Raw genomic sequence first — 12,657 nt, 5'->3', positions numbered from 1 at the left:
TAAAAAAGTGAAAAACTTTAACATCCTATATAAAAATATCTGTGGGGTATTTTGAGCTAAAACATACACACTCTGGGGACATCAAAGACTTATTTTACCTTATCTTGTGAAAAGGGCACTATACCACCCCTTTAAGTAGTCATCTTGTCAGTGTTATACAGTCAGTAAAATTAGTCCAGTTTTGGATCATCTTCTCCAAACAGAGTTTGTTAGTGAAATATTGACACTAAACACAGCCCTTCAATAGAGTAACTTATGACATACTATGATTTATGAATATGAAAAATATTAAATAATTTTCTTAATATTTTCTTGATTCCAGTATAAATAAACATCCTTGAAACGAAATAAATTTTGATAAGATATAAGGTCTGAACTTGAAAGCATGTACTACTAATAATTTTAATAATAACTATGATAACAGTAAAATTACCTTAAATTAAAACTACCATTTCTTATTATTATCAATGTTGAAAACTGTTTTTGTGGTTTAATACAAAGTTTAATACAAATGTCATGAAACTCTAGATAGTGCAGGCTGATAGGTCCTTAACTTAATTTGCTAGCGATCACATCGTTATCTAAATAGCGCAGCTGATTGGTTGCTGTTGCATCAGCAGCCAACTTGTCAGCAGCGCGCTTTCAAAAAAGCATCTGAAATCAACAACTCTATATCTCTGTGCATATTGTGTGGTCTGCTATTAATTCCTAAATGAGCAATCATAACAAGTTATCTATATATGCACTCACACTTGTACTCGTACCACATCACATTATGAAAGTTAAATGTGAATGCAACAAAGCATCCAAACAGTGTATGCATACAAGCACAGCAACATAATTTAAATCCGATAACAAATTAAACCAGCTGAAGGAAGTTGATGAACCAGACTTCCTGTAAGTAAAAATCTCAGCTCAGTCAGATTCCCCTGACCCACAGGTTTAGTCCTTGAAACCTTTTTAGTCCTTAAAACCGGTGATTTACCATACAAACGCATTAGCGGAAAAACCATCAGCCCTCTGTCTTCCCAAACAAGTCTCTCTCTCTCTCTCTCTCTCGCTCTCTCTCTCTCTCTCTCTCTCTCTCTTGCTCTCTCGCTCTCTCGCTCTCTCTCTCGTTGTGCTCTTGTTTCCTTTCCTGAAGCCAACTCTTGCTGCCTCAGCAGCACAACTTGCTTTCCTCATTGTGAAATCCGTGAAAACCTCATCCGTGTTTGTGAGCGTATGAAGGGATTAGACTCCCCTATCACACACTCCATTCCTCCAGAGTGTGTGCTGCAGCCCTGGGCCACACGTCTGCCCTCCTCCCACAGAGCCCGAACACACACACACGCTCGCTTGAAAAATCCAGCTTCCTGTTCTGTGATTCTTCACACACCAGGCCTCAAAAGAAGGCAATTTAATGGATTCACAATTAGACCCTTCTTGAATAGCCGACCTAAATACCACCGCTGCAACAGATACCATAACACTCCAGAAGCTTGTGATGTGGTTCAAAGCGCTTAGGAGGGTTTACAGATACTGCGTTTGAGTGTTTTGCGTGCTTTTGTCAGCTTTCTCATTTCGTAGGCGAGCATCGAAATTGTTTGGGGGGGGGGGGGGGCGACAAATGTTTATTGGCTCTGTTTTAAAACTTAGTGTGCTGCCTACATAGGTAGTAGTCTAGCACCCTAACTGAAATGGACTCTTGTGTAAACTACTGATCTGGAATGTTCTACACAGTGTTATTTTAGTATAATTTACATACTATTATTGTCTTTTAATATTTAGTATTTTGTCTTAATTTATTTTTATTTCAGTTTTAGTAGTTTTAGTACTTCAACTAAGGTAATATTTATATTTTATTTCTGCTTTATTTAAATGTTTCAATTACACTAAAATTACGTTTCTCTCTCAATTCGCTCATTTTGGATTATTATTTCATTGAGCTAGTCGCAATGCATTCTGGGATTGCATTCTCTATGAATGCTGCATTAGAATACTAAAATAAGCTGTCTTAGAAGGCATTTGAAACAACGTTCATGTAAACAGTGTGCCTATGATGCATTAAAATGGTCCTTAAAGTACATGTGCAGCTTACTAGGTTTTGGAACAGTGATGGTGTGTGTGTTTAAGGATCATTTTACAAAGTTAAACAATACCAGAAACTGCTTTGGGGCTGATTAGCTCAATAAAATCCAGCGACTCTGTGGTGGAGCAACTTAAAGGTGAGGCTGTGTAATTAGCAGCCATAAGTTATTAACTGATCTTAAATGGACCTTAATTGGGGCCTGAGAAGGTAAATTAAGCTTATAATGCTCTTATTCACTTTGTGTCTGTTCAGTTATAAAGTGTGAAGTGTCAGGTGCTAACCTGCGATGTTTTTTCAGGAGGAGTTTCTCCATGTAGCTCAGAGTGTCATCCTTGAACTCTATATGAATTGACTGATGGGATCCTTTCTCTGTTTGTGTTTCCATCACGGACACTAGAAGGAAAAAGACACCAATCGGATCATGAGTCTGAACTGTGTGCATACAGAACAGGATAATAACGCAGTACGTATAACCCGATTACATACTACCATCCAGAGCTTAAAACAAACCACTAAAGAATTTATATTAAACACAGACACATGAGACTAAGTGAGAAAAAAAGCTGTCTGGTGCAGAATTCAAGAAGTACTATTGACATAATTCTGTCTTTGTTTTGAGAGTTCTTTTGCTGTATTGTGAGGATATAAAGGCGGGTTAGACTTCAGTGCATTTGAAACCCCCTTAACACAGCAGTCATTATCACAGTGAGCACAAGCCAAGCACTGCAGCGGGTGAGACTCCTGCTAGCCAAGTACAGAAAAGAAAAGTGAGAGAGAGGAATAAACGCAATGAGTCTGACACAAGATAAGGAATAACTTTAGTTTGCTACAGTATGTTCTGACCATTAAGTTTAAAGGAGTGTAAGAACAGCTGTCCAATTCAGTTTATAAAATATTTGTTAGGAGCACATTCAATCAACAGATGCTGCAGAGACACACCACCCACGTTATTGTCCCTGTTCATGTGAAATAAAATTATTTTGATTACAAATTTCATGCGTGTAAGATGTCTGACTGCTACAGATATTATTCATTGTGACTATTACATTAAAGCCACCTCATCATGTTTCTGTCACAGTTATGTTCAGTTTTAGTTTCACAGACTTTTAATTTGTATTCATTAGTTTCTGTTATCCTTTGTTCTAAGTTCCCACCAGTATTTTGTTGTCATGGTCACCATCATTATTGAGTTATTCTGTTCAGCTGTGTGGACCTTATTATATTTGGTATATAGTTCCTGTGGTTTCTCTTTGAGTTTGTCTGGTCACGTTTGCATTTATGCTCATGGTGTGTGTTACTAACTGTTTGGGTTGCTACCTGTTTAGATTATTACTAAACTTTATTCGTCTGCCTCTTTATCTGTCTGCTACACCCCTCCGTAACAGTTTCAGTTCTCTGGTTTACTATTTTAAGTAATAATTTGCTACTAGTCATATGTATGTGCAGAATCAATAGTTTTGAACAAAAAAAATAATTGACTGATTAGTCTGTGAACTTTCTGGCAAATCTGCCAGTAATTAAATGCAAGTTGGCTGCAAATTATATTTTTGCAAGGGTAAAAATGCAAAGTGGTGAGGTTGTGGCATTTATCATTGCACAAAGGACACTAATATATTCCTAAACCATAGCAGGCAGTAAGCAGTATACTGCATATAGGCTAGTATTTGAATTCATACAGAGCTTAAAACATCAGAGGAACAGTGGAAACTTCACGGCTGCCTTCATTTAGCAACAAAAACCTCCTCTGCATCCAATAGTTCTTGACTAATATCACTAACATACTAAATTCCTGTGACCTGGCATCGTCATTCAAGTTTCTGCTGATCATTTCTCAAACTCATTGCATCATAAGTCGTCAAATCACGGAATTCTGCAAACTGTACACAGCACCTGGAAGCACACACGCCAACTGTCACAGAGCACATGTTTGTCATGCATATATGTAGTTACCTGGCAACCAATCAGTGGCCCTGAAACACTCGTGGCATGTGTTATTTCAGTCAATGCCACACATGAGTATGCTTTATGAGAGATTGTTTGTGTGTTCTGACAGCCTGCCACAGAATATACGTGGCAGCTCACACAAACCTGACAGCATGTCACTTTATTACTGTGGTTTGGCTGTAGCTTTTCTGCACAGACTTAGATGTGCGCGTGTGTGTGCGCGTGTGTGTGTTACCTGGTCTCTGCCCTTTCTCTCTCCACTCTTTCAGAGCCTCCTGGAAGGACCTGGCTGACTGCTCTTCATCAAAGCATCCTCTCAGCAGAGAGCTGTCCTCTTCCTCACCAGCCTCCTCATCCTCCAGGTCAACACCGTCATTCACAAACAACACCTGAGGCGAGACAGAGAACACAATGAGAGTGACAGAGAGAGTGAGAGAAGGAAACTAAATTAAATGGAGAACATGGCCAAGTTTCCACACTGTACAGAAAGTTGAGAGCAGGTTCGTGTTCAAACGTCCACTTCCTTCCACCCAACAAAAACTTATCAATAAAACTGTAATGAATAATTGGCTAACACTTTACAATAAGATTCATTTGTTAACATTAGTTAATGTATTAACTAACATGAACTAACAATAAACAATACATTTGTTACAGTATTTAATAATATTTGTTCATGTTAGTTAATAAAAATACAGCTGTTCATTGTTTGTTCATGTTAGTTTACAGTGTATTAACTAACGTTAACAAATACAACCTTTGATTTTAATAATGTATTAGTAAATGTTGAAATTAATATGAACTAATATTAATAAATGATGTAGAAGTATTGTTCCTTCTTAGTTCATGTTAACTAAGGTAGTCAACTAATGTTAACTAATGAACCTTATTGTAAAGTGTTACCAATAATTGTAGCCACAGTTCTAATTCATTATAATACTTATCTAATCATTGTTACACTTTTAGAAAGTATGGTGAATTAAAACACATGACAAAACCAATTTCAGGTGTAACAAAGAATCTGCAAACATTATAATGCATTTTGTTTACAACTATTTATGAAAAGATATATTGGTTACAATGTACTTTATAAAGACCTGTTTAATGCATTATTCATTTTTAACCATATTTGACCTAAAGAAGCTACATTTATAAATTTGATGTACCATCCAAAACAATCAGTGACTCACTTGTGTGTGGTGTATTTGGTTATCAGACATGGGCTGAAGGCTCCTAGGAGCTGATCTTTCCTCTGTGTCTTCTCTTTCATCAGTGGATTTGGAGGATGCACCTCGTGCAATTTGACTCTCCTCAGTGCTTACCTGCTGCTGGAGGCGACCCAACACATCCCGAGTGCTGACGGGGGTCTGGAGCTCTGCCTGGAGGATGAAACATAGATTTCAAATAGACCTTTAATTCAAAGTGCACAAATGCATCCTGTTAATGACTCGGCTAATGTACTGATGCAACCGAATGAATGCACACTCTCTATAGGTAAAGCATTCATCCAAATCATTAAATGGATATCCTGTGTTCAAAACAAGCTTTATAGACAGCATGCTGTCGGTTCCAATGGAAATTTCATCTATCAATTCGGAGAAACAACCAACAATCATGCTAATGCTAATGCACTTACAATGGAAGTCTTGAAATAAGTCATATTACAGAAGTAAAATTGGTTCCAAAAAGAAATTCACATTGATTTTCATGCTTTCAAGCTTTCAAGCAGAAAACCTAGCACCTACAGGTATCTCGGTCGGAAGTTTATCACATTCACACCAGGTATTAGCAGTTTTTGTATAACTGAGTATTGCAAACATTATCAAATATCTCTGTAAAATGTGCAAATGAATAATAGCACAGAAAAAAAGCTTGATTAAATCACGTAATTAACCAGATAATCGCTAGCCAGTCGACTAATTCCTCTTTATGACATCATGTCCTTAAGATAACATTGTTAGTGGCCATTATGGTGGTCAGGGCTGCTAAATAATGCTTTCTCTTACCACATCAGATAAGACCTTGACTGTCTTGTGAATACATTTATATTATGCACTTAAACTAGAGTAAACAGTATCAAATTGATTAGTTTCTCTGCATATCGATAGTTTATGTTTGCAGACGATAGCAAGCAATAAGAAACTATTAATAGAGGAAGAAGTGTGTGTAACTTGAAAACAGAGATAAAAGAGAATGAATCAAAAGCAGATGGGGAAACGCCTATATCAAAGACAGACGAAGACGAACCAAGATGGCAAAGAACAAACCCGAGGATGAAAATATTAATATTTGTTCTCTTTTTTCCCACATGGAAGCAAATTAAACAGGATTAGGAAGCATAAAGCTGCATTAAATACAATTCTCGGTTTCATGCCAAGAGAGCGCAAAGTTGTGACTGCTCTCTCTTTCTCTGATTTTCTCTCTCCTTTGCTCAGTGCACCTTCTTTGACAGCACTGTATATCCCTGTAGCTCAAACAGTAGAGCATGGTGCTAGCATCACCAAGGTCATGGGTTGGATTCCAAGGGAAAGCATGAACTAATAAAATGTAAGCCTTCAATGAAGTGTAAGTCGCTTTGGATAATGTAAATCTACATAAATAACAGGCAACTCACTCGGTTTATGAATAGAGCCTATGGGTTCTTCTGTTTCTCCTCCATCTGGACTTGTTTGCTTGTGTTTGTGTAACTACTTTAACGTCTTCTAGCATGTGGCAGTGCAGCGTCAACCAGGGAAGAAGGAAGGTTGGCGGTGCACATGTGCTGCCTAATGCTGCATGGCTGGATGTAAACATGAGGACAGATGTGTAGGGCTTATGTGGGTCACTCAAGGTCATCCTCTTCCAGGAAGAGCCAATCACCACACCTTGTCAGCATACCTGCTGTATGCAATAATTGGAGCAACTCACATGCTCCAAACAACACTGACACACACATGATGATGTCTATACATATGTATACGCTTATGTGGAGTGCTTTTGGTCATGTGGTCATTGTGAGGTATACTGTATGTTTTATGTATCCCCTGGAGTTAGTGCTTAACTTGAAATGGAGGCCATAATGAGCTGATTTCTCCCAGTAAACTCAACACAGTCTGAATGACTCAGTGGTTCAAGTAAAAATGCGCTTTGAATGATTAATAATGGATCTTTCTATATAAATGCACAGCTAACGATCAGAAACCTACTACTGTTTATTCGACTGCTTGGTTTGAGAAAGTAGTTCAAAGGTTTGAGGTCGGTTACATTTTTTAAATGTTTTTGAAAAAAGTCTTGTATGCTCACCAAGGCTACATTCATTTGACCAAAAGTACAGTAAAAGTCATATTATGAAATATTATTGCAATTTAAAATAACTGTTTTCTATCTGAATATATTTTAAAATTTAATTCATTCCTGTGATGGAAATGCTGAATTTTCAGCATCATTACTCCAGTCTTCAGTATCACATGATCCTTCATTCTAATATGCTGATTTAGTGCTCAAGATTTATTTTTAATTATTATTATTATCAATGTTGAAAACAGCAGTTTTTGCTGCTTAATATTTTTGTGGAAACCCTGATACACCATTCAAAACAATTAATACTTTTTTTTTTCAGCAAGAATACTTTTAATTCAGAATTAATCAGTTTATTATGTTAATATAACATTATTATAAAGACATTTAAAATGTAACAAAATATGTCTATTTTACGATTCATTATTTCTATTTCATACTGTAATAATATTTCACAATATTACTGTATTTATTGTATTTTTGATCAAATAAATGCAGCATTGGTGAGCATAAGAAACTGCTTATAAAAAGATTTAAAACAAATCTTAATGATTCCAAACTTTTGACCAGTACAGTGTTTGTTGGTCTTATTTTCTTGGAAGAAATGTAATAATACAGTTATGCATAGTTTTGTACACAGAAGTTAGCATGATTAGTGTCAACCTTCAATTTATTACCAATTAAGTAACTGTAGTTCGGAGTGATACTATTATATTCAAATCACATAAAGCTTAAAGATAATTTAATGAGCACAGTTATTTTTACATACACACAGTTAGTTAATTCAATGGGTACAAAGAGAAATGTAGAAAAAGAGAAAGCATTATTATGCTATGTATTAGTAGTGTTTACTAAGGCAAGCATCTATTGCTCATTTTGAAACCCAGTAAAAAGTAGTAACCCATCCTGGACGAAACCTCAAATCAGGTGGCATTTTGAGAAGATATGTGCAGTTACTGTTTTTTTCAGTGAATTCACCTTGCAGTGAAAAAAAAGGGGGGGAAATTATATATATATATATATATATATATATATATATATATATAGCCTATAGTGAAGAAGGGACTGAGACCAGAAGAGGTCTCAGAAGAGGTTTTTTTTTCTTCATTTAGGCTGGAATACACAACAATACTTTTAAAATCTGAACAGATTTTAAAACACTAGCCTAGGCATAATACAACTTTGTAAATGGTTACAGAGAGAAAATGGAGATTATACACTAAACAACTTTCAAATCGTTCCAAACACAACAAACTCACATAGAAACACACACCTCATTGCTAGGAGATGAAACCAACAGCTCAAAGTATCAAACATGTTTAATAGATCATTGTCTGAAGCTATGCCCATCTATGCCAAATCTGAGTCTGTGCCCATCATTCACTATGTGATTTTCTGTGAAATCTTTCAACTCTGACAGCCCAAAATCTTCAGACTGGCGCAGACTTTCATGTAGACTCATCCAGACTGCAAAGTGCAAATTGGGCAAAAATCGAATAGATTTATAGGCATAGAACACCCTAGCAACCTCAGATGTCTTTAACTCGCCGAGCAAAACCCTATAGCAACACACTACAACCACTTTAACCACCTTAGCAACTGAATAGCAATTTCCTGGCAACCACTCAAAACACCATCATGGTGATGACTTTTGCACATCTGTCATGGTTTGGTTCAGATGAAGATAATGAAAAAGGTTCAAACAGGTTTCTAAAAACAAAAGGTTATTTAATTAAACAAACTTATTAGTGTAACAGAAGGTCTGAACACAAACAATACCAGACAACTGAGGACTGAGAAGATTGCAACCTATATCCTATATGTAAATGAGGGAGACAAACACCTGTGCAGATCAAATTAATCATCATGACAACTGGTAAGTGGCGGGAAAACTGAACAAAGGAACACATGTGACTGAAAATGACTAAAAGTCCATGAAAATGAAACTAAGATTGAGCGGCTGTGACAACATGCAAATACTACTTGCATTTTCTTCAGAAAATGTTTAGTTAAACGCTTATCTAACTTTTCCAGAGAGACATCCTTGCTTGACCAGCTTTAAATTCACCCATCCATTCTCAAAACCACTTATCCTCTGAAGGGTCGCAGGCCAATTCACACTAACAAATCTCTTTATATTTTATGAACGTGAATTTGAACTGAATTGGCCACAGAGGAAGTTGAATTGGGGTTTGAACTGGAATGACAGAAAGAGGAATTTTCTAAATTGCAATTCAAAGACAAAAAACAAATAAATTCTTCCTCCCTCATTCATAAATCTTCAATATGTATGTCTGTAAGGCATAATAAAACTTTCAAGATTCAAACATTTTCTTTTCAAAACTTTTTTTTTGTTAATAAAAAAAACACATACTAGGGTTAAAATGAATATCTTTGAATCTATGTTGTTTCTTCAGCAGGGAATGTGACTGCAAAGACTGAAGAAAAAGTAAGTTTGTGCGTATTTTGCTAACAGGACTGCAAGCACCCCCTCCTCTGGCAGTGATGGTCCGATCCGGTGCGATGATGGATGTATTGACCGCCTGATAAAAGCTTCAATCAAACACCTCAGCACGGGGCCGCTCAAGTCTCTAAAACAAACTCCAGCTGACAAGAGCGAGTGTGTGTGAACACACATCAGCTGTCCTTCGTGCTGTGTGTGTTTGTGTGGCTGCTCTCTAACCCGGGAACAGGTGTGTGTAATCAGAGTTGGGTTACAGTGAGCAGATTGTCCACTAATGGTGATCAGCGTTCTGCGTTTTTGAGAAACGGAGTGGAGGAGGAAGATGGAATCTGCTCGGTGACGGTGTTTGTGCCTGGCGCTGCTGCGGGCGTGTGTAGGTGTGTGTGTGTGTGTGTGTGTGTGTGTGTGTGTGTGTGTGTGTGTGTGTTTGCGTGGGAAGGACGAAGGTTGCCAGAACACCTCCTCACCTGTATGGGAACCATGCGATGGCGCTTTAGTGCCCCCTTCTGGTGGAATCTTACGAAGCAACCCACACAATAATCCTCTCCGCATTCAGAACACATCTGAAACAGATCAAAAACAGTTAAATAAACCTAGGATATGTACGGCAAGGTATATTTACCCCAAAAACTTTATTATTTGAATAATATATATACAATATATTCAATATATATTTAAAAATCTTACACTTTTTGCTCAACATGATATATTTTAAAATGGAGAGAAGGGAATTGCACATATCTTAAGGGAGCTCATTATTTTGTTACCGATTGTAAATGAGTGCGGAGGGCGATAAGAGAATCCTTTTGATGGACAGACGGGTAGAGAGACAGACGGCATATCGGCACATGAATTTAAAAGAAGGTCGATCAAATTCACAGTTGAAGAGCCACTTGTAAATGAATCTACCCAGCAATGCCGTCTTGATTAATTCACTCTGAACGTCTACATGCCCTCTCTGTATGATGATGCAGCACTTCAGCTTAAGAGATGCATAATGCTTGGAAGAGTTTGAATTTTTTGGGACAGACTCCGGATATGTTTGGAATAATATTTCTGTAGTAGCCTATGTGCACTGTGCACAGTAGGCATATGTGAATATTCTGTATGCATGACATGTTTAACCTATGACATAATATGTCAAAATGTGAAGTATATGCTGAGCACCTTGTGCAAAATACTGTCCCATAATGCAGTTTAAACCAGCATAACAAATTAACTCAAAGCCTCCTAGTTAATCAAGATGTTTAACACAAAATTAAACATAAAACAACAAAAATGCAGCATTGAAATTGTAATGCTGAAATAAAATAAAATATTAAATGAAAAACTACAAAAAAAATATATATATGAAATATTGTTTTTGCAACTAACTGAAAATAACTAAAACTAAAACTGAAGTAAATTTAAATCGAATTAGAAATATTAAAAAAACTAATCCTGTACAAAGTACAAAAGCACATAACAAAAGTTAAAAAATAAATAAAAAATAAAAGCTAATTCAAAATATTAATAAAAATAGTATAGAAATAAATAATACTAAAATAGCACTTACTATAACAGGAAATAGTTTTGCATCTTAAAATAAGGCTGAATTCGGAACAGAATACTAGCATACAACTCTAATACAAATACTAGTATTTTAGCCATAAAGTGAAAAGCTATAAAGTTACTATGCTATTCAGAATTCAGCCATTGTTTTGCACTTTATTAGGTTAAGATCCACCCTCTTAGACAGGATGAGATCAACTGACAAGTAAAGCAACCAGCAGTTTGTTTTGTTTTTACATGCCGTTTAAATAATAGTTAATAAAGTAATAAATACCTACTCATTCAGAAACATGGAAATGTGTAGACTTTTTAATGTGTGTCCAAATGTTTATTACTTTAAACTCAAACTGTTATCTTTTCATCTATCATGCACCATTCAATTTTAGCAAATCTAAAAATAAAATTCTGCTTGTGGATATCTAGTTTACTTTCCACTGAGAACTACAAACAAAGCGTCTAGATACAGTATCAGCAAGTGTTTGTCAAATGTATCAGACAGTTAGTGAAAGGACAGATCGGTAAGCGTGATGTCTGAAACTATATTTCACATACTATTTAAAAAAAAAAAAAAAAAAGTAGGCAGACTGTATCCAGTGTATACTAGGCTATGTAGTTGGCAGTAAATAGCACATTTCATTCTGAACAAAACAACAGCTTTCAGCTCAACTTTAGTTCCTGTGGGTTCCTCTAGGGTTGTGTGAGTGAGCATGGAGGAAACCTTTAGGAAGCTTTGGCTCTACACATCCATAAATATACATATTGAGACACACACACACCCTAAACATTCGCTTTAACACACTTGCTGTCTTTTGACAGCCAAATGCCTGTGCCAAATCCACAGGTACATGTCCCCTTGAGACTGTCTGTCTCAAAGCACTCAAGTCCCCTTCACACACACAGTCGAGGAGTGCATGAAAGTCCCAAATCTCACAGGGGTGACTGGGTCCCCTTTAATACGGCCACACAAGCACACACACACACACAGTGAATAAAGAAAAGGGTAAATACAGTGCTGCTCTGTGAATCTACAGCTGTGCCCATTACCAGCTCTTTTAATGGCCACATAAAAAAGGTCTCATTTCAGCACAACACCGCTGAAATAAATTACAGCAGCACAGTGCAGGACAGCAGCGGCATTCTCCCCAAACTGATTTTTAAGAGAGCTTCGGGACTATAGAATCTGCAGTTCATGTCTTCCTTGCTAAGAAGTCATGTTGGATGAGTAGGAATATATTTGCAGCACTGTATTTGGGAGCAGTTCAATCTACTGCTGCCAGTCATGGCCCAGAGTAGAAAGTGTGAACAAACCTTTGTGTCATGCACTTTAGTCTTGCAGAGCCATGACTATCGG

The 12,657-nt window shown here is 36.7% G+C and overlaps 1 protein-coding gene across 2 annotated transcripts in view; it reads right to left on the bottom strand.

Moving 5' to 3' along the window:
• zbbx (zinc finger, B-box domain containing) overlaps positions 1-12,657 on the bottom strand; it is a 40,557-nt gene that overhangs the window by 20,133 nt on the left and 7,767 nt on the right. For both annotated transcript variants that reach the window (XM_079875138.1, XM_079875139.1), the window contains exons 7-10: positions 10,223-10,318; positions 5,206-5,394; positions 4,251-4,404; positions 2,353-2,464 (exon numbers count right to left, since the gene is read on the bottom strand). In XM_079875138.1, coding sequence (XP_079731264.1) covers positions 2,353-2,464; positions 4,251-4,404; positions 5,206-5,394; positions 10,223-10,318 — 551 coding nt within the window. The remainder of the gene's footprint in view (positions 1-2,352; positions 2,465-4,250; positions 4,405-5,205; positions 5,395-10,222; positions 10,319-12,657) is intronic.

Source organism: Squalius cephalus, assembly GCF_949319135.1.
Source record: "Squalius cephalus genome assembly, chromosome: 6".
NCBI lineage: Eukaryota > Metazoa > Chordata > Actinopteri > Cypriniformes > Leuciscidae > Squalius > Squalius cephalus.
Note: the sequence above shows the minus strand (reverse complement) of the source record. Positions and strands in the feature narration are given on the sequence as shown.